The sequence below is a fragment of the Leptonychotes weddellii genome, chromosome 12, assembly GCF_054177405.1.
Source record: "Leptonychotes weddellii isolate Sample4059 chromosome 12, ASM5417740v2, whole genome shotgun sequence".
In the NCBI taxonomy this organism is placed as follows: Eukaryota; Metazoa; Chordata; class Mammalia; order Carnivora; family Phocidae; genus Leptonychotes; species Leptonychotes weddellii.
Genome location: NC_138380.1, coordinates 37333551 through 37356070, shown reverse-complemented (window position 1 = coordinate 37356070; position 22520 = coordinate 37333551). Strand labels below are relative to the sequence as shown.

At 38.3% G+C, this 22520-nt stretch overlaps 1 protein-coding gene and 1 long non-coding RNA gene across 4 annotated transcripts in view; one reads left to right on the top strand and one right to left on the bottom strand.

The window, feature by feature from the left end:
* LOC145716513 (uncharacterized) overlaps positions 1 to 6510 on the top strand; it is a 16873-nt gene extending 10363 nt beyond the window's left edge. Inside the window, exon 2 of the long non-coding RNA XR_014139195.1 lies at positions 4226 to 6510. This is a non-coding gene — a long non-coding RNA (uncharacterized LOC145716513). The remainder of the gene's footprint in view (positions 1 to 4225) is intronic.
* The window catches only part of MATCAP2 (microtubule associated tyrosine carboxypeptidase 2), a 47078-nt gene that overhangs the window by 12440 nt on the left and 12118 nt on the right, over positions 1 to 22520 (bottom strand). For all 3 annotated transcript variants that reach the window (XM_081800253.1, XM_081800254.1, XM_081800255.1), the window contains one exon: positions 462 to 605. In XM_081800253.1, coding sequence (XP_081656379.1) covers positions 462 to 605 — 144 coding nt within the window. The remainder of the gene's footprint in view (positions 1 to 461; positions 606 to 22520) is intronic.

The following is a 22520-nucleotide window of genomic DNA, read 5'->3' as shown; positions in this document are numbered from 1 at the left end:
TCACTGAGATCATATGATACAGTATATTTTTATTTTGCTTGTACCAGTTTGAATCTCCCAGATACCAAGAAAATGATAATCACTTTTGACCCTTCCACTTCTGAGCATGCGCCACTCAAGAACCTTTCCTGGATTAAAGGAAAGTAGAGGGCTGTGCTGAGGAGGCAGTGCCCTGTTGTGCTGCTGTCAAATACAGTCCCCCCCCTGGTTAAAATGAGGCAAAGGTATGTACACAAGCCCGAGTCCGCTTCTCTGCTTGGCCATTTTGAACTGGCTGCTAAGAGGCGGCCACTGAGGCAAATTGCTTCATTAATAATTTTCATTAAAAAATTCCCATAATCCCATAAGCTATACAGAAAGGGTAGTAAGTAAAGAAAAACACAAAGAAACTGAACACAGCAATTCAATTTAGATGAGCAGTTAAAATGCCAACAGCATCTCGTGTCACTCCTGATTCATACCTCACCCAGGCAGCCTTCTTTCATCATGTACTTCCGAACATGACTCCAGATTCGAGTTTTAGATAGCAGGCTGCCACCAGTGGCCTGCTCAAATTTTTCATAACTTCCATATTTCTGTAAAGTCAGTTCCATAATATTGATGGACTGTAAAAAAAAAAAAAAAAACAACAGGGATAATGAAAATAAATAGCATCTTATTACTTTGAGATAAGTGATAAACCAGTTATATTCTTATGGATCATGACCTGTGTTGTGTTTCTTGATTTCCAAATGAAACTGCAAGGGAGGTACCATAACTGATTCTAAACAGCTTTCACTCATTGTCACAAAGTTTTACAAACACCTCTGTACTTACAAATCCTCTTTCCCTTCACATGCTGAGCGTTTAAAGGTACTGCATAGAGTGTCATCGTCTGACAGCCTGAGAAGGCAAGGCAGAGGGGCTCCTTGGCTTCTCCAAGACCATTTGGTGGTCTGGCAGGAGAACTCAGAGTAGAAGGTATGTCTCCAGACGTACTGAATTATAATTGCCATTTAGATAAAGACAAAAATGCCCCAATTTTTAAGAACGCACAAAAGAGGGACCCCTGGGTGGCTCAGTCGTTAAGCGTCTGCCTTCGGCTCAGGTCATGATCCAGGGTCCTGGGATCGAGCCCCGCATCAGGCTCCATGTTCGGCGGGAAGCCTGCTCTCCCCCTCCCACTCCCCCTGCTTGTGTTCCTGCTCTCACTAGCTCTCTCTCTGTGTCAAATAAATAAATAAAATCTAAAAAAAAAAAAAGAATGCACAAAAGAATCAACCATTCTTCTGTGACAATCTTACAAAATCTGAAGTTTTCCAGGGCTAGTCTTTCACAGTAAACAGTGTCAACATTACTCAAAACACTTTTATCTTTCGTTCAGGGACATGTACTACCTACTTCTCATTCTTCAAAAATTTTTACATCAAAAGAATATGAAAGTTGAGATCTTTTCTAACACAAATATGCAGAAAGGAAGACTAAAAAAAGCTAGAGATCACTAGTTTCTTGGGAAAGCCACAAGAAAGGAGAACATAAGAAAAATCTTTAAAAAGTCTTTCGGGAAAGAAGCTAGAGAATTCAAATATATCTTACAGCAATTGTGAGAGAAGCTAGAAAATCCATTATATGAAGTCTAGTTTCCAGACTACTGTCAAACTAGTAAAGAGATTAAAACGATAAGCTCTAGAGTCAGACTGACTACTTGTGTTGATGTCCTGGTTCTGTCCCCACTCTGGCTGTGTGACCATGGGCAAGTCATTTAATTTGTTACCAAGCGCTCCTCATTTTTAAATGGGGTAACAATAATAATGTCTACTTCATGGTTTTATTTGGAAAATTTAGTCAATCTTTGTAAAGCACAGTGTCTGGGGACAGTAAGTGGTCAGTACCTGTCAATTATTATTATATCATCATTGTCATCATCGGTATGTTCATTCTAAATGCCACCACTGTAGAAAGTATGCCCAACACAAAAAACTACAGAAAACTCACACACTACAAGTTATAATTCAACATCTATATCCCTGTTGGAAAAATATGTATTACTAATAAACTAGGCATGTGTCATAAAGTTATAACAAGAAATGGCGTCAATAGGCTTTGACTGGCTTTTGTTCCCAAAACTGTTATCAAAAGCCCTACAATTCAAAGTGTGGTCCAAAGGCTGGCAGCATTGGCTTCACATGTGAGCTGGTTTCAAATGCAGAATTTTGCCCCCACCATGCCTATCAAATCAGAACATGCACTTTAACAAGATCCCCAGGTGATTCATGTGCATGGCAAAAAGGAGGATCTTGGAGAATTGGAATATAGCACAAATACCCCAGAGGCTAATTTTTTATATGACAACTATGATAATTAAAAGAATAAAACCATGGAGTGCCTGCGTGGCTCAGTCGTTAAGCATCTGCCTTCGGCTCAGGTCATGATCCCAGAGTCCTGGGATCAAGCCCCATGCCATCAGGCTCCCTGCTCAGCAGGAGGCCTGCTTCTCTCTCTCCTACTCCCGCTGCTTATGTTCCCTTTCTCGCTGTCTCTGTCAATAAATAAAATCTTAAAAAAAAAAAAAAGGAATAAAAGCACACAATCAAAAACCCACTACAGCAGATTAGCAAAGATTTTTTGCATACACCAGTCTAATGATGACTAGACATCAATATATCAGAGTGAGAAGAATATGAGAAATCTGGCCTTAATTCCAGGAAAGACAGAGTGGTACCTTCTACATTGGACCAATATTTAGACCTAAAAAAGGTTAAGGAAATTTATTATGACCTGTAGTTATATGTTTTTAAGTATGTACTTAATTTTAGATAAAATTAGCTTTTCTAGCATATGCTTACTCACTAGAAAAAAAAAATGTGGTTATCTGGTTACTATGGTAGTCTCCCTCCTTATCCGCAGGGGATATGTTCTAAGACCTCAGTGGATGCCTGAAATTGCACTGTCAAACCCTACGTACACTATGTTTTTCCTATACATACACACTTACGATAAAGTTTAATTTATAAATTAGGCATAGTAAGAGATTAACAATAATAACAAAATAGAACAATTATAACAATATACTGTAATATGAATGTGGTCTCTCAAAATATCTTACTGAACTATACTCTTCTTGTGATGATGTGAGATGATAAAATGCCTATGTGATAAGATGAAGGGAGGGGAATGACACAGGCAGCAGCTTTAGGCTACCACTGACCTTCTGACAGCATGTCAGAAAGAGGATCATCTGCTTCCAGACCGAGGCTGATCTCAGGTAACTGAAACCGCAGAAGGTGAAACCATAGGTAAGGGGAACTACAGTGTTTATTACAGCAGACATAAACAGTTTAGAGAATTAAGAAAAAATTAAATACAGGTGTTCCCTGTTATTACCAATAAACAGTACTAGTAAAAGGCTATTAAGTATTCATATTCATAATAAGCATTCATATTCATAATGGGAAACAAAAATTTGATAGGAAATTTATACTGAAAAAGTACCCTATAAATGTAAGATAAAACATACTTAGCAGTTTAACAACATATAGGCAACCTTTATACTCATGTACTAAATATTGGATCAAAGAATGAATAAAAATAGTGGGGGTTTTTTTTGGGGGGGGTGGTGATTTTTCCAACAAAATGATAGACAATAGAACATCACATCCTTCATTTTGTCTTGCTTACATGGCATCATAATGGCAACACTACCCAGGAGCTATACTGATGTTCCCCAAAGGTTACGTTAATATGATGTCATGTCCAATACTCTTCTTTAAAGAGCCTATCCTCAGGGCACCTGGGTGGCTCAGTTCATTAAGTGTCTACCTTCAATTCCGGTCATGATCCTGGGGTCCTGGGATCAAGTCCCGCATCAGGCTGTGACCCTCATCAGGCTCCCTGCTTAGCAGGGAGCCTGCTTCTCTCTAGCCCTCTGCCCCCACCCCATTCTAATAAAAAAAATCTTAAAAAAAATAAAATAAAGTGCCTATCTTGTTGTCATCTGTTGATTTCTTCATCAGTTTTTCAACTGGTCCAACCTAGACAGATTTGTCAGTGAGCATATAGATCTCCAGTATCCTTCACTGACCTCAAGAAATAACTTCCCAATCCATCTGCCTTGTAATAGCCCCCAGCATAGAGACAGAAACAGTGGTTAATGAGTGAATAAATTCAAGCTTTACAGGAAAAATCAGAAATGCTGAGTGGTCATCAGTGAATATTTTTATGTTACAATTTTTGCTTCTCTATGCAGCCTCAACTGCAGGCCACAAAAATTTTATGAGATGATCTCAGCTTTGGAAAAAGGAAAAGGCAATAAGCAATTTAAGAAGGCACAAGGAAGGCTGCAAGAATATACCCAAAGGCTGCTGCTCCTGTCTGGGATGGAGTGATGGATTGCATTGATGTTTATTACCTGTATTTTTCAGAAGTTTTAAAATTCTTTACAATATGAATATATTAGTGTTATGATCAAGAGGAAAAAGTCACTCTTTTCCTGTTTTACTGAGGTATGACTGACAAAAATTATATATACAATGTGATTTTTTTTAAAGAGGTACAATGTATTGATTTAATATATGTATACATTATAAAATGATTACCACAATCAAGTTAATTGACACAGCTATCACCTCATATAGTTACCATTTTTTGTGTATGGTGAAAGCATCTAAGATCTTAGCAAATTTCAAGTATACAATATAGTATTATTAACTATAATCATCATGCTGTACATTAGATTCCCGGACTTACTCAACTTATAACTGAAAGTTTGTACCCTTTGATCCACATCTCCAAATCCCCCCCTACCAAAAGTTTGTTTTTGTTTTTTTTTTTTTAAGAAAAAAGACGGGAGAAGATCATCCATTCTCCCTTGAGTTCAGAGAATCCATATCTATACCACTTGAAGAATCACACTTTCACATGCCTCATCCACATGGCTAACTACTTTTAGAGGCAATAAAGTTCATGTCAAATCTCTCTTCTCCACTAATATCATTAAAGTTAATCAAAAAAATGTCCCAATATTACTTGGTGGGGAATTAAAACAATAAGTGGCTTATTTTTCTCCAATCATCGCTTTCAATTTGCCATCCAGAATTTCTCCTTCCCTTCCCTGAATATCTTAACCAGTTTCTTTAGCTTTCCAATAATTTTCAAGTATTCAAAAAAAAGTCTTCTTGAAGTCAATTTAATCCAATTTAAAATGTCAATCATATCTAATTTAAAGCTCTTTCCCCTCCCCTAGGACAGGCCTGGCCTGAGGCCTAAAGAACCTTCACTGAGAAAGAAAGGTATAATAGTGATTTGATTCTTTCTCATCCCTCTCCAGTTTTCTGGGCCTCTCTTTCCCTTCAGTATACTGAGGGCTGGGAGAAGAAAAGAACAATTCCTATGTAACTGGTTCAGCTATGGTCCTCCTTCCTTGACTTAAATGCTGGTGCAGGCCTATCCTAGTCAGCACCTCCACTGCATGGCTCACTGCAAAAAGCTCCCTAAAGTGGACTACTAACAAAACTATGAAATTTTAAATCCCAGTAGGAACAACTAAAAGACTCAACTGACTTACTGTACACCCATTTTATTAAATATATACAGTGAAAATTATGCTGACAAAAAAGAAATGCTGACAGTTAATGACATGAGAAAATACAGATACATAAACAAAAGTATACTAATGTCAATTATGAACACCATTAGGCATGGGACAAGGAAAACAGACTAAATGTGAATAGTGATTATCTGTGGGTGATAGAATTATGGGATTTTATTTATTCTCTTCTCTATACACTTTTTTTTTTTTAAAGAGAGGGAGAAAGGGAGGGGAGGACAGAGGGATTAAGAGTGAATCTTAAGCAGGCTCCACACCTTTCTCTCACTTGCCAGTTAGTCGTTGATATCTTTTCTCTGGAGTATTTGTATTTAAAAAAAGAACACATGGGGGGGGGAAAACCCTAAAAATTCAGACAAACATTTTCCTATAGTAATTTTTAGGCAGAGTAGATTGCTGGTAGGAAGAGTTGGTATGGCTTGCATTCTTGAGGCCTATTCATGGAAGAAGCAGCCACTTCCCTCAGCCATGTGGAGATCTAGCCCTGATTTATCCATAGACATCAAATATATTCTCTGCTTCCTTCCAACTATAAGAATAGCAAACATACATAATAAACAATCAGACATTACATAATTTTACTGATCAGTTTTAAAACTTCCGGGATCAAAACATCTTAATATACACATATCCTTTGTCCAGGTCTCAGTCCCCTAATCTGAAGAAATCTGACTTTGTACCTTTCCTTTGTGTCCATCTTACTACTTGGCCAACTCTTCCATCACCATGTTAGAAAATGACATATAGGGCGCCTGGGTGGCTCAGATGGTTAAGCGTCTGCCTTCGGCTCAGGTCATGATCCCAGGGTCCTGGGATCGAGTCCCGCATCGGGCTCTCTGCTCCTTGGGAGCCTGCTTCTCCCTCTGCCTCTCTCTCTCTCTCTCATGAATAAATAAATAAAATCTTAAAAAAAAAAAAAAAGAAAATGACATATATAATAGAATCTACCCTTGAGTTCCACAGAAACAGTATTAGGTAGGATAATATTTCTTGCTAAAAGTGGGCTGAAACAGGCCACCAAACATACTTTTGCCTTCTAAAAAATTGGACCAAAAACCATATGTTTTTTTGCTAAATTATGAATCAATACATTATCTCTGCTCATAACAAGTATTTCTGAATCCTTCTTTGTAACAGGATATTTTAAAACATTGTAAATCTTAGAGGCATCAAAACAAATTAATTTTCAGAGAGCTCAAACCTAGTGCAAAGAGGAGGTAAATACAAAATGAGTAATTGTTCAGCATGAAGGAAATGGTCCTATCTGTCCCCTGATCTGGATGTCATTTATAATGTTACATAAAAGAGAAGAGCAACTTTCTTCATAATGTAGAGCAATGCCATCCCATGACCCTAAAACACTCTTATTCTCCTCTATGAAAATAAGAAGAGTATAATCAAAGGAAGATGACAGAGTAGGGACCCTAAGGTCACCTTGTCCCGCAGATACTAGATAACACATCAGTGTAAATAACCCAGAAAACGACCAGAAGACTGGTAGAACAAACTCCACAACTAAAGGTAGAGGAGAAGCCATATGGAAGAGGGTAGGAAGGGCGTAAGTGGGAGCTAAACAGACTCAGGGGGCCATTGCAGGAGGGAATCGTGGGGGCAGAGTGGGGAGAGAAACACCTTCACACTGGGGAGCCATATGGGGAAGATGAATCCCCATAACATCTGGCTCTGAAAACCAGAGGGGATGAATTTCATGAGTTTTTACAACCAGCAGGACTTCAAGCCCGGAACTTAGCAGCAGGCTCAACTCTGGGAGAGCCTGGAAGGTAAGTGAAAACTAAGTCCCCACCTTTAAGCACAAAGCACAACAAACAGCCTGCAGAGATATAGCAATAGAAGCAGCAGTTTGAAAAATGCCTGGTAGGGGGTGCCTAGGTGGCTCAGTTCATTAAGCCATCCAACTCTTGATTTTGGCTCAGGTCATGATCTTAGGGTTGTGAGATGGAGCCCTGCGTATAGGCTCCATGCTCAGTGGGGAGCTTTCTTGAGATTCTGTCTCGCTACCCCCAACCCCTGTGCACAAAAACTCACGCTCTCTAAAATAAATAAATCTTAAAAAAAAAAAGAAAAGAAAATGCCTGGGGCACAAGGGAAGGAGAGTTATTTACTAATTGTAGAGCCTGTCCTAGAAGGACAGATTAAACTGGGAGGCTTCTCTAGGAACAAAGGAGCGGGCAGGGCCATTTCCCTCTCCAGAACCCAGCATTAAACACGTGGCCACCAGCAGGAATCAGTACTCTCACTACCCAACTAGCTTAGACCCTGCCCTGCCCCCTCCAGCCAGGCCTGCTCAGTCCCAGTGCTGTGAGCCCCTCCCCCAGAAGAACAGTGCAAGTTTGCCAACACTGTGGTCTGCTGACTACAAGTTTTGTGGGGCCTCCATCCCAGTACCAGCCAGCACTTCCTATGGAGGACATGTGCACCTTGTTAAAACTGGGATTTATTCCTGGGATGCATCACATCAACAAGAGAAAGGATAAAAGCCACAAGATCATTTCAACAGAGAAAAAGCATATGACAAAATACAACATACATTTATGATAAAAACCTTCAACAAAGCAGGTTTAGAGGAAACATACCTCAACATAATAAAGGCCTTATATGAAAAACCCACAGCTAACATCATCCTCAACAGAGAAAAACTGACAGCTTTTCCCCTAAGGTCAGGAACAAAACAAGGATTTCCACTCTCACCACTTCAATTCAACATAGTATTGGAAGTCTTAGACACAGTAATCAGACAAGAAAAAGAAAAAAAAGGCATCCAAATTGGTAAGGAAGAAGCAAAACTTTGACTATCTGCAGATGACATCATACTATATGTAAAAAAACCCTCAAGACGCCACCAAATGACTATTAGAACTGATAATGAATTCAGTAAGGTTGCAAGATACAAAATCAATGTACAGAGAGGTGTTGCATTTCTATACACTAATAATGAAGTAGCAGAAAAAGAAATTAAGAAAACAATCCCCATTTACAACTACACCAAAAATAATACCTAGGAATAAACTTAGCCAAAGAGGTGAAAGACCTGTACTCTGAAAACTATAAAACACAGATGAAAGAAATTGAAGATGACACAAAGAAAGGGAAAGACATCCCATGCTCATGGATTGGGAGAACAAATACTGTTAAAATGTCTATACTACCCAAAGAAATCTATAGATTTAATGCAATCCCTATCAAAGTACCAAAAGCATTTTGCACGAAACTAGAACAAACAATAGTAAAATATTTACAGAACCATAAAAGACCCCAAATAGCCAAAGCAATCTGAAAAAGAAAAAAACAAAACAATTCCAGACTTCAACTTATATAACAAAGCTGTAGTAATCAAAATGGTATGGTACTTCCACAAAAACAGACACACAGATCAATGAACAGAACAGAAAACCCAGAAATAAACCCACAATTATGCAGTCAATTAATCTTTGACAAAGGGGGCAAAAAATATGCCATGGGAAAAAGACAGTCTCTTCAACAAATGGTGTTTGGAAAACTGGATAGTTATATGCAAAAGAATGAAACCAGACCACTTTCTTATACCACACACAAAAATAAAATAAATTCAGGACCTAAATGTGAGACCTGAAACAATAAAAATCTTAGAAGAAAACACAGGCAGTAATGTCTCTGACATCAGCCATAGCAACATTTTTTTAGATATGTCTCCTGAGGCAAGGGAAATAAAAGCAAAAATAAACTACTGTGACTACATCAAAGTAAAAAGCTTCTGCACAGCAAAAAAACAACAAACAAAACAAAAAGACAACCTACTGAATGGGAGATTATTTGCAAATGACATATCAAATAAAGGGTTAGTATCAAAAATACATAAAGAACTTATACAACTCAACACCAGTTAAAATGGGGAGAAGTGGAGCGCCTGGGTGGCTCAGTCAGTTGAGCGCCTTGGTGTCAGCTCAAGTCATGGTTTCAGCTCAAATCATGGTTTCAGGATTGTGGGAGTGGGCCCCTTGTCAGGCTACATGTTCAGAGTGGAGTCTGTTTGTCCCTCTCCCTCTGCTCCTGCCCCCACTCACATACTCTCTCTCTCAAATAAATAAAATCTTTTAAAAAAATGGACAGAAGACATGCATAGACATTTCTCCAAAGACAACATACAGATGGCCAACAGACACATGAAAAGATACTCAACATCACTCATCATCAGGGAAAGGCAAATCAAAACCACAGTGAGAAAAGAGAAAAAAAAAAAAAAAAACACCACAATGAGATAAAACCTCACACCTGTCAGAATGGCTACAATCAAAAACACAAGAAACAACAACTGTTGGTAAAGATGTGGAGAAAAAGGAACCCTTGTGCACTGCTGGTAGGAATGCAAACTGGTGCAGCCACTGTGGAAGACAGTATGGAGGTTCCTCAGAAAATTAAAAATGGGAAACCCTATGATCCAGCAATCACACTGCTGGGTATTTACCCAAGGAATACAAAAACACTAATTCGAAAGGATATATGCACCCCTATGTTTATTACAGCATTTTTTTACAAAAGCCAAATTAGCAGCCTAAGTGTCTATTGATAGATGACTGGATAAAGATGTGCCGTGTACATCATATATGTGTGTGTGTGTATGTATGTATGTGTATAATGGAATAATACACAGCCATAAAAAAGAATGAAATCTTGCCATTTGCAACAACATGGCTGGATCTACCAAGTATAATGCGAAGTGAAATAAGCCAGTCAAGAAAGACAAATACCATATGATTTCACTCATATGTGGAATTTAAGAAACAAAACAGATGAACAAAGAAAAAAAAAAGATAAACCAAAAAACAGACTCTTAACTATAGAGAACAAACAGCATGTAACTAGAGGGCAGGTGGGTGGGGGAATGGGTAAAATAGGTGAAGGGGATTAAGAGCACATTTATCTTGATGAACACTAAGAAATATATGGAATTGTTGAATCACTATACTGTATACCTGGAACTAATACAACACTGTATGTTAACCACACTGGAATTAAAATAAGTAAGAGATATTACACACACACACACACACACACACAGAGTAATCAAATTCTTTTCAACAAATGGTGCTGAGGCAACTGGATAGCTGTATATACGATAAAGAAGTTGGACCCCTTTGTTATATCATATACACAAATTAACTCAAAATGGATCAAAGACCTAAATGTGAGAGCTAAAGCTATAAGACTCTTTGAAGAAAGCACAGGCATAAATCTTCATGACCTTGGATTAGGCAATGGTTTCTTAGACGTGACACCAAAAGTACAAACAACAACAAAATAGGTAAGTTGGACTTCATCAAAATTGAAAACTTGTTCCATGATTCATTGTTCGTGTATAACACCCAGTGCTCATTAAAATGAATCATGGAACACTACATCAAAAACTAATGAGGGGCGCCTGGGTGGCTCAGTTGGTTAAGCGACTGCCTTCGGCTCAGGTCATGATCCCGGAATCCCGGGATCGAGTCCCGCATCGGGCTCCCTGCTCGGCGGGGGGTCTGCTTCTCCCTCTGACCCTCTTCCCTCTCATGCTGTCTCTCATTCTCTCTCTCTCAAATAAATAAATAAAATCTTTAAAAAAAAAAAAAACTAATGAAGTACTGTATGGTGACTAACATAATTAAAAAATATATGTAAAAATAAAAATAAATAAAAAAATTGAAAACTTTCGTGCTTCAAAGGAATTATCAAGAAAGTAATAAGACAACCCACAGAATGGGAGGAAATGTCTGCAAATTTCTTATCTGCACCATAGGGAGTGCTGGCTGGTACTGGGATGGAGGCCCCACAAAACTTGTAGTCAGCAGACCACAGTGTTGGCTAGAATATATAAAGAACTCCTACAACTCAGGCGCCTGAATGGCTTAGTCGGTTAAGCATCTGACTCTTAATTTTAGCTCAGGTCATAATCTCAGGGTCCTGAGGCGGAACTCCACACTGGGCTGCCCACTCAGCACAGAGTCTGCTTCAGATTCTCTCTCTCCCTCTGCCCTTCCCCCTGCTCGCACAGTTTCTCTAAATAAAAAATCTTAAAAAAAAAAACTCCTACAACTCAGTAATAAAAACACAAATAACCCAATTAAAAAATAAGCAAAAGATCTGAATAAACAGTTCTCCAAAGAATATATACAAATAATGGCTGAGAAGCACATGAAAAGATGTTCAACATCATTAGTCCCCAGAGAAATGCGAAGCAAAACCACAATGATATACCACTTCACATTCACTAAAATGGCTATCAAAACAGAAACAAAAACAAGAGTTGATGAGGATGTGGAGAAATTAGAACCTTTATACACTGCTGATGGGAATGTAAAATGCAGTCATTTTGGACAACAGTCTTCCTCAGAAGGCTAATAAGCTTAGAGTTCCCATATGACCCACTACTATATGATCTACCAATTGACCACCCTGTGACCAATTACTGTTATCCACTACTACCCAAAATAATTGAAAACATATGTCCACACAAAATTTGTAAACAAATGTTCATAGCAACATTATTTATAATAGCCAGAAAGTGGAAACAACCCAAATGACTATCAACTGATGACTGAATAAAATATATAATAACCATGAAATATTATTCAGGAATAAAAGGTACTGAATACATTCTATGACATGGATCAATCCTGAAAACATTATGCTAAGTAAAAGAAGCTAGTCACAAAGAATTGTATTATATGATTCTATTTATACAAAATGTCCAGAATAGGTAAATCCATACAGAAAAAGTGAACTAGTAGTTGCCTAGGGCTGGGAGATCGGAAATGGTGAGTATTTTCCAATGGGCATAAGGTTTGTTTTTGGAGGTGATGAAATGTCCTCAAATTTGATAGTGGTGATGGACTGATAACTCTAAATGCATTGAAAATCACTGAACTGTACACTTTAGAAGAGTGCATATGTCATGTGAGTTATATCCTAATAAAGCTGTTATAAAAAAAAAGAATAGTAGTCAAATAGCATAATGTAACATTTGAACCACTAATCCAGAAAATATCTCTACAAAAAACTTTCAGCATTATCTTAGATGATTTAACAAACTTTCTGAAAAATCTCAACATTCTGGTAAATGACTGCTTTTGGTTTATTTACTAATTCTGTTTACTGTTTAGCAGTTTGGAAATCTGACCATCAGCCATGAGCCACTTCACCAGTCCTGTGCTAAAAAAACTATCTCCGTTCCCAACTGTGGTTTTCACTCAATGAAAAACTATGTACAATAGGGACACTAATACGACATGAGTTGGGTGATACTGTGGAAACACTAGAAGTCATCAGATCTGGTTTTACATTAATGCTCTACCATTTACTAAGTGTGTGATCTTGAGTATGTCATTTTACCTTTCTTAGGTTTAGTTTCTTCACTGGCAAAATGAAGATGAAAATCTTTGCCCTGCTTACCTCAAAGAGATGTTTTGAGAACGAAATTAGAGATAGAGACAACACCGAGAAAGAGGGAGGGGGGGGGTGAGACTGTGAATGTGTTTTGTAATCTATTTCTCATATGACTGTATATAGTTTTAGCAGAAGACAGCTGGGTTTTAATTTCAGAAGTTAAGGTAACTAATTTGACCTTCATCCACCCAACCCTCCCTTCATTACTCTCATTTTTAGTAAATTCCAACATCTAGAATTCTTCCCTCACCATCTATCCAAATACTGAATAACCCGCTTGGGAGATCGCACAGTCCTTTCCTTTAAGCCAGTGTTTTTCCAAACTGTTTCTTGTGGAAAAGTGTTTACAAGATAACATTTTTAAAAGGATTTCATAGCCAAATGTGTTTGGAAAATATTGGATTAAACAAAGTTAAACAAGCCTTTATTATGATGCTATGTGTGGTGAATCTTAGGGATGAATATAATATTTTGTGTTTTCCAACTTATATGACCCTCTTTCTCATGCAGTATCCCTCAAATCAATTCGGAGATAAGCATGAGGTGTGGATGTGTGTGCGCACACACACTCACATGCACACACACACACATTTTGAGATTCTTAAAGTAAAAAGCAAAATCCCAAATGCTGAATGAAGTTTTCAATGGTAGCTACTGCTCCTTGGCAGCAAAATAAGTAAGATTTGGATTACTCAATCAGATCATTAGGCCCCCATTTAAGGTAGGGTAGCCACAAACTGATGGGAGACTACAGCAGTAGTCATACACTTAGATACCTTCAGCTGCAAGCAGTAACCACTGTATAAAGCCACTGAGTAGAACATCTGGGAGTAACAACAGAAGAGCATCTTTATATTCCACTGTTGGGAAAAAAAAAAAAAAAAAACAGGATGCTGACCCCCCACAAACATATATTCAGGTTAAACCTGACCCTTGGGCCACAAATACGGATTTACTGTTTGAAAAGTACATTACTAAATTTCCAGAATACTATCAATAAAGACCATTCATTCATCTTCTTTGCACTAATCACTGGTACTTTTTTTTTCTTTTTTTAAGATTTTAAGTAATCTCTATACCCAACATGGGGCTTGAACTGACAATCCCGAGATCAAGAGTTGCATGCTCTAGGGATGCCTGGGTGGCTCAGTTGGTTAAGCATCTGCCTTCAGCTCAGGTCATGATCCCAGGGTCCTGAGATCGAGCCCTGAATGGGGCTCATTGCTCAGCAGGGAGTCTGTTTCTCCCTCTCCCCCTGCCCACCTCCCTTTGTTCCCTCCGCCACCCCACCCCGCGGCTTGTGCTCTCTCTCAAATAAATACAATTTTTTAAAAAAGAGCTGCATGCTCTATGGACTGAGCCAGCCGAGCAACCCTAATCACTGACACTTTTGTTCATTTTTACATTTTATTTTTACATTTTAGACTCTAAGTCCCTGTCTAACCATTAGACTGGCAGAGAGGACATATAAATCAACATAATTTAGTAACACTCTGTTGAAGGTATATATATTGTGAGATTATAGGGAAAGGTAAATAAAAGTAGGCGCTAGAGGAAATAGAGGACAATCCAGGCAAAAAGAATAGAGTCAAAAAAGCATATCCAAAGTAAAGAAAGTGAAATACAGTTTCCAGGTTGAAGAGGCATCAGGAGACTCATTTATTTAGTGCCAGGAACAGTGCTAGATTCTGGAAATAGTTGAAATAAAAAACACTTTTCATCAAAGCAGTCAGTCCTCAGCAGTGGTGAGGACAAAAAAAAAAAAAAAAAAGGAAATTTGTGAATAACCGTGTGATAAATGCTATGATAGATAATTTGCACAAGATGAATAGAGCTGGTAGGATAGAGTTGACTTGGAAATGTAAGCACAAGCCAGATCATGAAAGATGAAAGACCAATAGGCCATGCTACAGATTCTAGAGTTAATCCCGAATTATCAGGAGCCCTGATGTTTTTCAGGAAGGCAAATGACATCAGATTTGTATTGTAGAAATAGACACTGATGCAGTATGGAGAGCAGGAGAGACGGAAGCAAATACTTTCACCAATACATAATTCAGTTTTCTATAAAATAGACTGCAGACTATGATCAGATTATAATAAAAGTATTTCCAAAAATTATATTCTACGTATGCAGAACCCAGGAAATAGATCTGAGACACTGAATCTAACGTCAATGAAGGAATAAGTGAATGAACACAGTAGGACAAAGAAAGATGCCACCTGCAGCCTTCTTCTCTCCACCCCCTTCACCCCTACTGCATCCTTGTGTCAGCAGGGTTGGGGGTAGTCTGGATGGATACAATGGTGAGTGCGAATATCAGAAGGTAACTGCTACCAGGATAAGATATTTATAAATAGCTTAGTAACAAAGACTCTTCTTTTACCACCTACCAGGAAAAAGCAGATATTCAAGCTATTCCGAAGCAAAGACCCTGTTAAGAACCTAAGAATGCATGTTAGGCAAATTTTCAAAGGCAAATCAACAAAATGCTCTTTCAATGAGTCATCAAGGTCACAACTTCTTCCAAAGACATGCAATCTGGGGACACCTGAGTGGCTCAGTCGTTAAGCGTCTGCCTTTGGATCAGGTCATGATCCCAGGGTCCTGGGATCGAGCCCCAAATCGGGCTCCCTGCTCAGCGGGAAGCCTGCTTCTCCCTCTCCCACTCCCCCTGCTTGTGTTCCCTCTCTCGCTGTGCCTCTCTCTGTCAAATAAACAAAATCTTAAAAAAAAAAAAAAAAGACATGCAATCTGATGGGGTATTCCATCTCTGAATAAAAGAAAATCTTCCTTGCTATCAGGTTAAGAAATGATCCCACTTTGGGCACCTGAGTGGCTCAGGTCATGATCCCAGGGTCCTGGGATCGAGTCCCACATGAGGCTGCCTGCTCCGTGGGGAGCCTGCTTCTCCCTCTGCCTCTCATGAATAAATAAATAAAAATCTTAAAAAAAAAAAAATGATCCCACTTCTCAGTCTAATATGGACCACACTAAACTCAATCTTTAAAAAAAATCTCGTAACTTTAGGTTATCTGTGAAAGGTCTGTGATTTGCTAAACAGAAAACTGTGTCATGAAGGAGAGCTCTAATTTAAAGGAGACTTGCTTTTTCCTTCCTCCTCTTAATAAGTCTGAACTACTTGGGGTCTACCAAGATAAAGCACCTTCAGTGTTAGTATAACTAAAACTTAGCCTTAAAGAAATATTATATCAATATATCAATATTATATCAAGACATCCTCCTATCAGTGAAGGGGTCTGATTTCCATTTAAGTTGCTTCTATCAAAAAAGGAAAATAAATACTTGTCTTACTTTAGAACATGATGTAATATTATGTATTTATGTCAATGCCTGAGTTTTAATAGAACAATAAATTATCTATTCCATTTATATAAGACATTGTTTTCTGAGGACCACACCTAAAAGTCTTTATGTTAAGCTAACCATAGGTCCCAATACAATAGAGCTTATATTTAACAGATCTGGTAAAGCAGAGGTGATGAACCAGCAACCCAAGGGATAAATGTGTCCCACAAATAGGTTTTCTTTGGTCTAGACAGCCTTTAATTGAATTAGCAGTCAACATTTACTTGAAGATAAACAATTTACATGTTTCTATGTTAGCATAAAGATACATTATAAAGTATAATGTAAAATTCACATGAATTTAAGATAAAACATAGATTTGCTCTTGATTTCCTGGATTATTCTCTTGACATCTCTGCTGTTAGGTTACCTTCTTAGAAAAGTTTGAAAAGCATTCTCCTGAGTTGTCAAATTGAATATGCACTGTAGAAAGAATTGCATTGAAATGGTTAATTTTTAAGTTTTTTGTACTTGGGAGAAACAAATTTCACTTATTTAGAAAATTAGTTTTTTGTGGTTTTGTTTATTTTAAGCAGGCTCCATGCCCAGTGTGAAGCCCAACATGGGACCTGAATCACAACTCTGAGATCAAGACCTGAGCTGAAATCAAGAGTTGGATACAACCGCTGAGCCACCCAGGCGCCCCTAGAAAACTAGTTTTAACAAACCAAATCATTTGCCGATTATGTTGTATTAAAGCACTGTTATCTGAAATAAAAGAATTTTCAGTTAACAAACCTGGTAGAAACTGAGCCTTCCTGTGATTAATATGTAATATGGAAGAAGAGCTAAATGTTTTTACAAAATAAATGACATAACCAGATATACAATGTGACATGAAACAGAATCTTGATTTAATTAGCTAGTATTTTTAGGTCTCAACTGAGAGAGATCTGTGTGGTCCTAGAAAGAGTTCTCAATAATCATTTAGTTTATTTCCCTCAATATATATATGGGAAAAACGCAGAAACTGTGCAATATTTACGTAAGTATGTAGCCTGGGGACAAAAATTAAAATATACTCATTATGCATCATAAAGTACAAAGAAAACTTCAGAGATTGAGCCCATCTCTCTTACAGAGCAAGAGTCCTACAAATCAGTCCCAAATCAAATACTATTTTTAAAAGAAGGCAATTCTCCAATTTCTTAGTTACATTTAAATGTCTGACAAACCTCATATTTAACATGTAATTCTTATAAACAGCTAAAATCCATTTTGTTACTGGTTGAGAGGGTTGGGTTTTAAGATATTATAAAGATTAACAAATGCACATTTATGGAGTACTCTGGTATGCTACAATGGAAACATGATGAAAATGTTTTATTGTAGGGCACCTGGGTGGCTCAGTTGGTTAAGCGACTGCCTTTGGCTCAGGTCATGATCCTGGAGTCCCTGGATCGAGTCCCGCATTGGGCTCCCTGCTCGGCAGGGAGTCTGCTTCTCCCTCTGACCCTCGCCCCTCTCATGTGCTCTCTCTCATTCTCTCTCTCTCAAATAAATAAATAAAATCTTCAAAAAAAAAAGAAAATGTTTTATTGTATGTTTTTGACATAATATTTTGCAAACATATCTGCACATTTCTTCTAGTAACTATAAGCCTTTAACATCTGTTCTTCATCCATACTAACATTCCTCAATACTTAATCTTGCATCTTTCCTAACCATATATTTTCCCCCAGAGGTTAAGATGCAAGATGTCTAGAACTAAATCAAAATTCAAAAGCTTTCTTTATAAATCAATTCAGTGCTTTTTACTTAGATATTTGATTTTAAGCATCATTTCCTTCTACAGTCTCCATTTCATGCCACTGTTTGTGGCCTTTTCTATTACTGCATTTATTACCTACTACTGACCCTAATGAATTACTCATGGCTGGTGTAGCACTGTCCCAGCAGGAAAGCAAAGGTGGCTGCTTTGATGAGAACTATTCAACAAAGAGAGAGAAGGGAGTATCTTCCTATTTTAGCTAATTCATATAAATGTTTCCTTCCGTTAACATGGGTAATAAAAAACTAACTGCTTTGATGAGAACTATTCAACAAAGAGAGAGAAGGGAGTATCTTCCTATTTTAGCTAATTCATATAAATGTTTCCTTCCGTTAACATGGGTAATAAAAAACTAACTATTGGGGCACCTGGGTGGCACCAGTGGTTGAGCATCCAACTCTTGGTTGGCTCAGGTCATGATTCAGGCTCATGAGATCGAGCCCTGAATTGGGAGCTGTGCTCAGCATGGAGTTTACTTGGATTCTCTCTCCCTCTCCCTCTGTCCCTCCCCACCCCCATGCTCTGTCTCTGCCTCCTTCTCTAATAAATCTTTTTTTAAAAAACTATCTCTACAAAGAGTTATTTTGAAAAATATAAAATCTTAGAAATGGGAAACACTGGATACACTATTTCATTGTAGAAGAAATTCCTGAAAACTATTTTCAATTATTTTGTTTCATTTTAATTACTTAAACACTTATCAATTCTGGATTGTGTGTACTTCACATGAAACAGGGAAGAAATGAAATGCCATAGTTAGGATAGCAGTAAAAGAGAAAAGATATATACCGTGGAAGCTTTAATGGAAGGGATGTTTCTGCTTTGTTTCCTAGCAGAGTCACAGGGGCAAGAAGAGAGAAATAATGTGGAATAGTCTTTCTGAGGAGACTTTTTATTTGCTGCTTTTAAATATTTACGTATTTTACAGACTAGGAGCCCAGTTTTGACCTTGACAGTCTTCCTGAGGCACTAATTACCAGTGTACTGAGTTGAGACTGAAGCCATAACTGAAAGATGCCCTTACAGGGAGATATTTTTGTTTTACAGCTTCTAAAAAACAGTAATCATCGCTATTTCATAGGTATATCATAAAGAGCAAAAACAATTATCTTCAATGTCCCTATAATAAGCTCATGCCAGAAGCATGGATCCTTGCCAGCAAAATGAGAGGCTCTTTTCATCTGGTGCCCTTTGGGTGCAGGAGGTGGCATCAGGGTTTGGAAAAGCCAGGTGAAAACCACGCTGTGTGAAACAGTGGTATGCTGGGGCCATATCATATTGGCTTGTGAGAACTGACTGAATTTTTATTAATTTGCAAGCCAGTTGATAATACATTGCTTGAAACAGGCCATGGTGGAAGCATTCATATTTGTATCATGGACACTGAGAGCTAGTTTGCCAACATGCCATTGTGTGGAAAACAGTAGTACTTAGAAGAGACTCCTGGTTCTGCAATTTACTATATGTAACCTCAGGAAAAGTTACTTCACTTCTACAGATCAATTTTTTCAACTGCTCTAACTATTGCATCTCATGTGAGGAACTAAAGATGAAAGTACTAAGCAAACAGAGTGACAAGCAAGTATTAAGTACCCTATCAATGCTAGTTGTAATCTGTCACACACTGATGGTTCACGTGACTTTGTCCTTAAATTTCAAAGCAATTTTAATGGAATAACAGAGGAGTAAGGATCCTTAAAAAAAAAAAAAAAAAAAAAGGCAGTGTCAGCAATTTCATAATAATACAAGTATATGGAGAACAGATATGCTTTTTTTGTTCACTCTTCCCCATCTACCCTCAATGCAACATTTCTAACTTAGCATACACTTAATTTCCCTGGCGTTCTGTACAAATATCATACAACTAAAAAGTATTAGAGAAGTATTATGATGCCAAAGAACCCCATGCTTATGGTAAATATTAACCCTATTGTATAAATGTAGGGCCCAGGTTCAATTTGTTAACAGTCCCCCCTGGAACTGTGTAACACAATGGCTATAGAAACCAGACCTTAGAACTGATCAGGAATCTCAAACTGACAGCGAATACAACAGCCCAAACAGATATTTTGAGTACTGAATTTTTTATTCTTCTTTTCTAAAATCTCAATGTAAATAAATGCCTTTAAGAGATCAACTTAAGCCCACCCCCCCACATTTCTTACATCCAGTAAAGTCTGAAGGAAACCAGAAGCAAGCTTCCAAGAGTCCTCTCTGAATGAAGTCAAAAAGGATGCAATTAATTTCTCCAGCAACTGAGTTCTAAGAATGTGTAAAGAGTGGTCTACCAAGGAAATTTGTTACAGATCAGTACCCAAGGTTTTTACTGGGGGCTGGTACATAAGTACCCCTACGCCTAGCATGTTCCAAAATTCCAGACTCCCAAAAGGAAAAGAGGTGTTAATATAAATAAACACTGTTTGCACAGTTTAGGCACAGCAAGCTACTCTTATCATTTAGGGAAAGTTTTATTTCAGTGTAGGAAACTGTTTACCAGTTAAGTTCCCAGACACCAGGCCAAGGTTAATCTTGCAAAAGCAGACTTCCTAAAGTCAGCAGTCTTGGGCCTGCTCTGTCAGCTCCTTTTGCACACCCACCTTTAACTTTTCTTCCCTATCAGCCAGAGGGTAGCCTTGTCCCAAGGTCTTTACCCAACACCCCAAAGCCTTCCTTCTCTCACACAAAAGCTCCCCATTTACCAACTGCTAATTATCTCCACTGCTCCAGTTTTATTAACACATAAGAAAATAATTCAACTTTTATCTTACCTAGCCAAACAAAAGTTAACTTATTTTCCCAATGTTATTAAATACCACTCTACCAATCAGAACTTCTAGATAGCATGAGGTCGCCTGGATCTACACTAAGATATGATTTCAGCCGGAGGTAGAAAACAAATCACTTAAGCTGTCCATTGGCTTTATCATGTAAATATATAATTTCCATTTGACTGCTGGAAATACTGAAAATAGTTCAAGGACTCTTATTACCACCCTGAAGACTCTTCTCATCTCTATCAATCTTATTCAACAAAGTACAGAATGCAAAGCCAAATGGATTTGGCATCTAGGTTTCCCAGGGGTAGTCAGCCCTCAGGAAGTAGGACAGAAAGTGCACTGGCTGTCAGTTTTACTGCACAAGGGTGCCACTAAGGATCCACTTCTGACCCACTGGTGAGGATGCACCTGACCCTTAAAAGCTTTCAGCATTCTCTCATCCCAGATCCCTTCAGCCCCCAGGAAGCGCTGGACTCTTTCCTGCAAAGGTCCAGAGCCACAGAAAACAGATATTCTCAGTTTCTGTCAAGCTTAAACACACTCAAGGGTTGAGGAGCTGAGGGCCACCATGGCTGTCAGCAAGGGGCTAGCGGGAAGTTATATTCAAACATTCTATTCAAGTCCTGAAGTTATATTCAAGTCCTATAGACCATGCTAGATCCCATGAACCACCTCAAGGACCTGACTCTCTCCTGGGGAACCTAATGCCTAGACCACAAAATCCTGAATCCTGGAACTCCTTGACATTGATGGGACCATCAATTGGGAATGACCAGAGCTTGACCATAGCTTTGGTTCTACTCTGATAGACTTATCTGTACATGGAAAATTTTGCATTGTTCTGCCAATCTGTGAATTTTGGAGGATCATGCTCACTCTCCAACAACAGTGTAATAACAGTGAAAATAATTCAACTTTTATCTTACCTAGCCAAACAAAAGTTAACTTATTTTCCCAATGTTATTAAATACCACTCTACCAATCAGAACTTCTAGATAGCATGAGGTCGCCTGGATCTACACTAACAGTGTAGATTGCCTGCCACAGAAGGATTCAGATCTTGACACTAGGAAGATGATCTCCTAGAGAATGACAAGGCCTTCAGGGTGGAGGCCAGAGACCAATGGGCAACTTAGCTATCCTGGCCTCTTTGTGCAGCATGTTTCTGAATCATGCTAGCTCTGAAGCTGTGCTTTTGCTTCACAGCTGGGGAGGGGAAGGATGTTATGACATCATGTCATAATTCACTCAGATGCTGAATAGGAATTTAAGCATATTTTATAGAGGACCTGTTCTAATGAATCCCTTTTGTTTGATTAAAGTGGTTTAAATAGTATACTAGGCATTGTTGGGAGCATTCTCCCAAATGGTGGCATTTGAAGCACAGCCAGCTAGGACTGCTGGTGCTACATTATATACTCAAGCAATCTAACTATACATTTATCTCCTCAAACTGGAATTGAGTTAAAATAGATTGTAAAGTCACAGGGCAAGCAGTGTCAATTCTCAGTCTGTGGAGCTGCTGATGCTTCCTAATTGTCTTCCAGGGAAATGAGAGAACATTTACTTTGATCCAATGGTGGGAAATGTCCTTCCCAA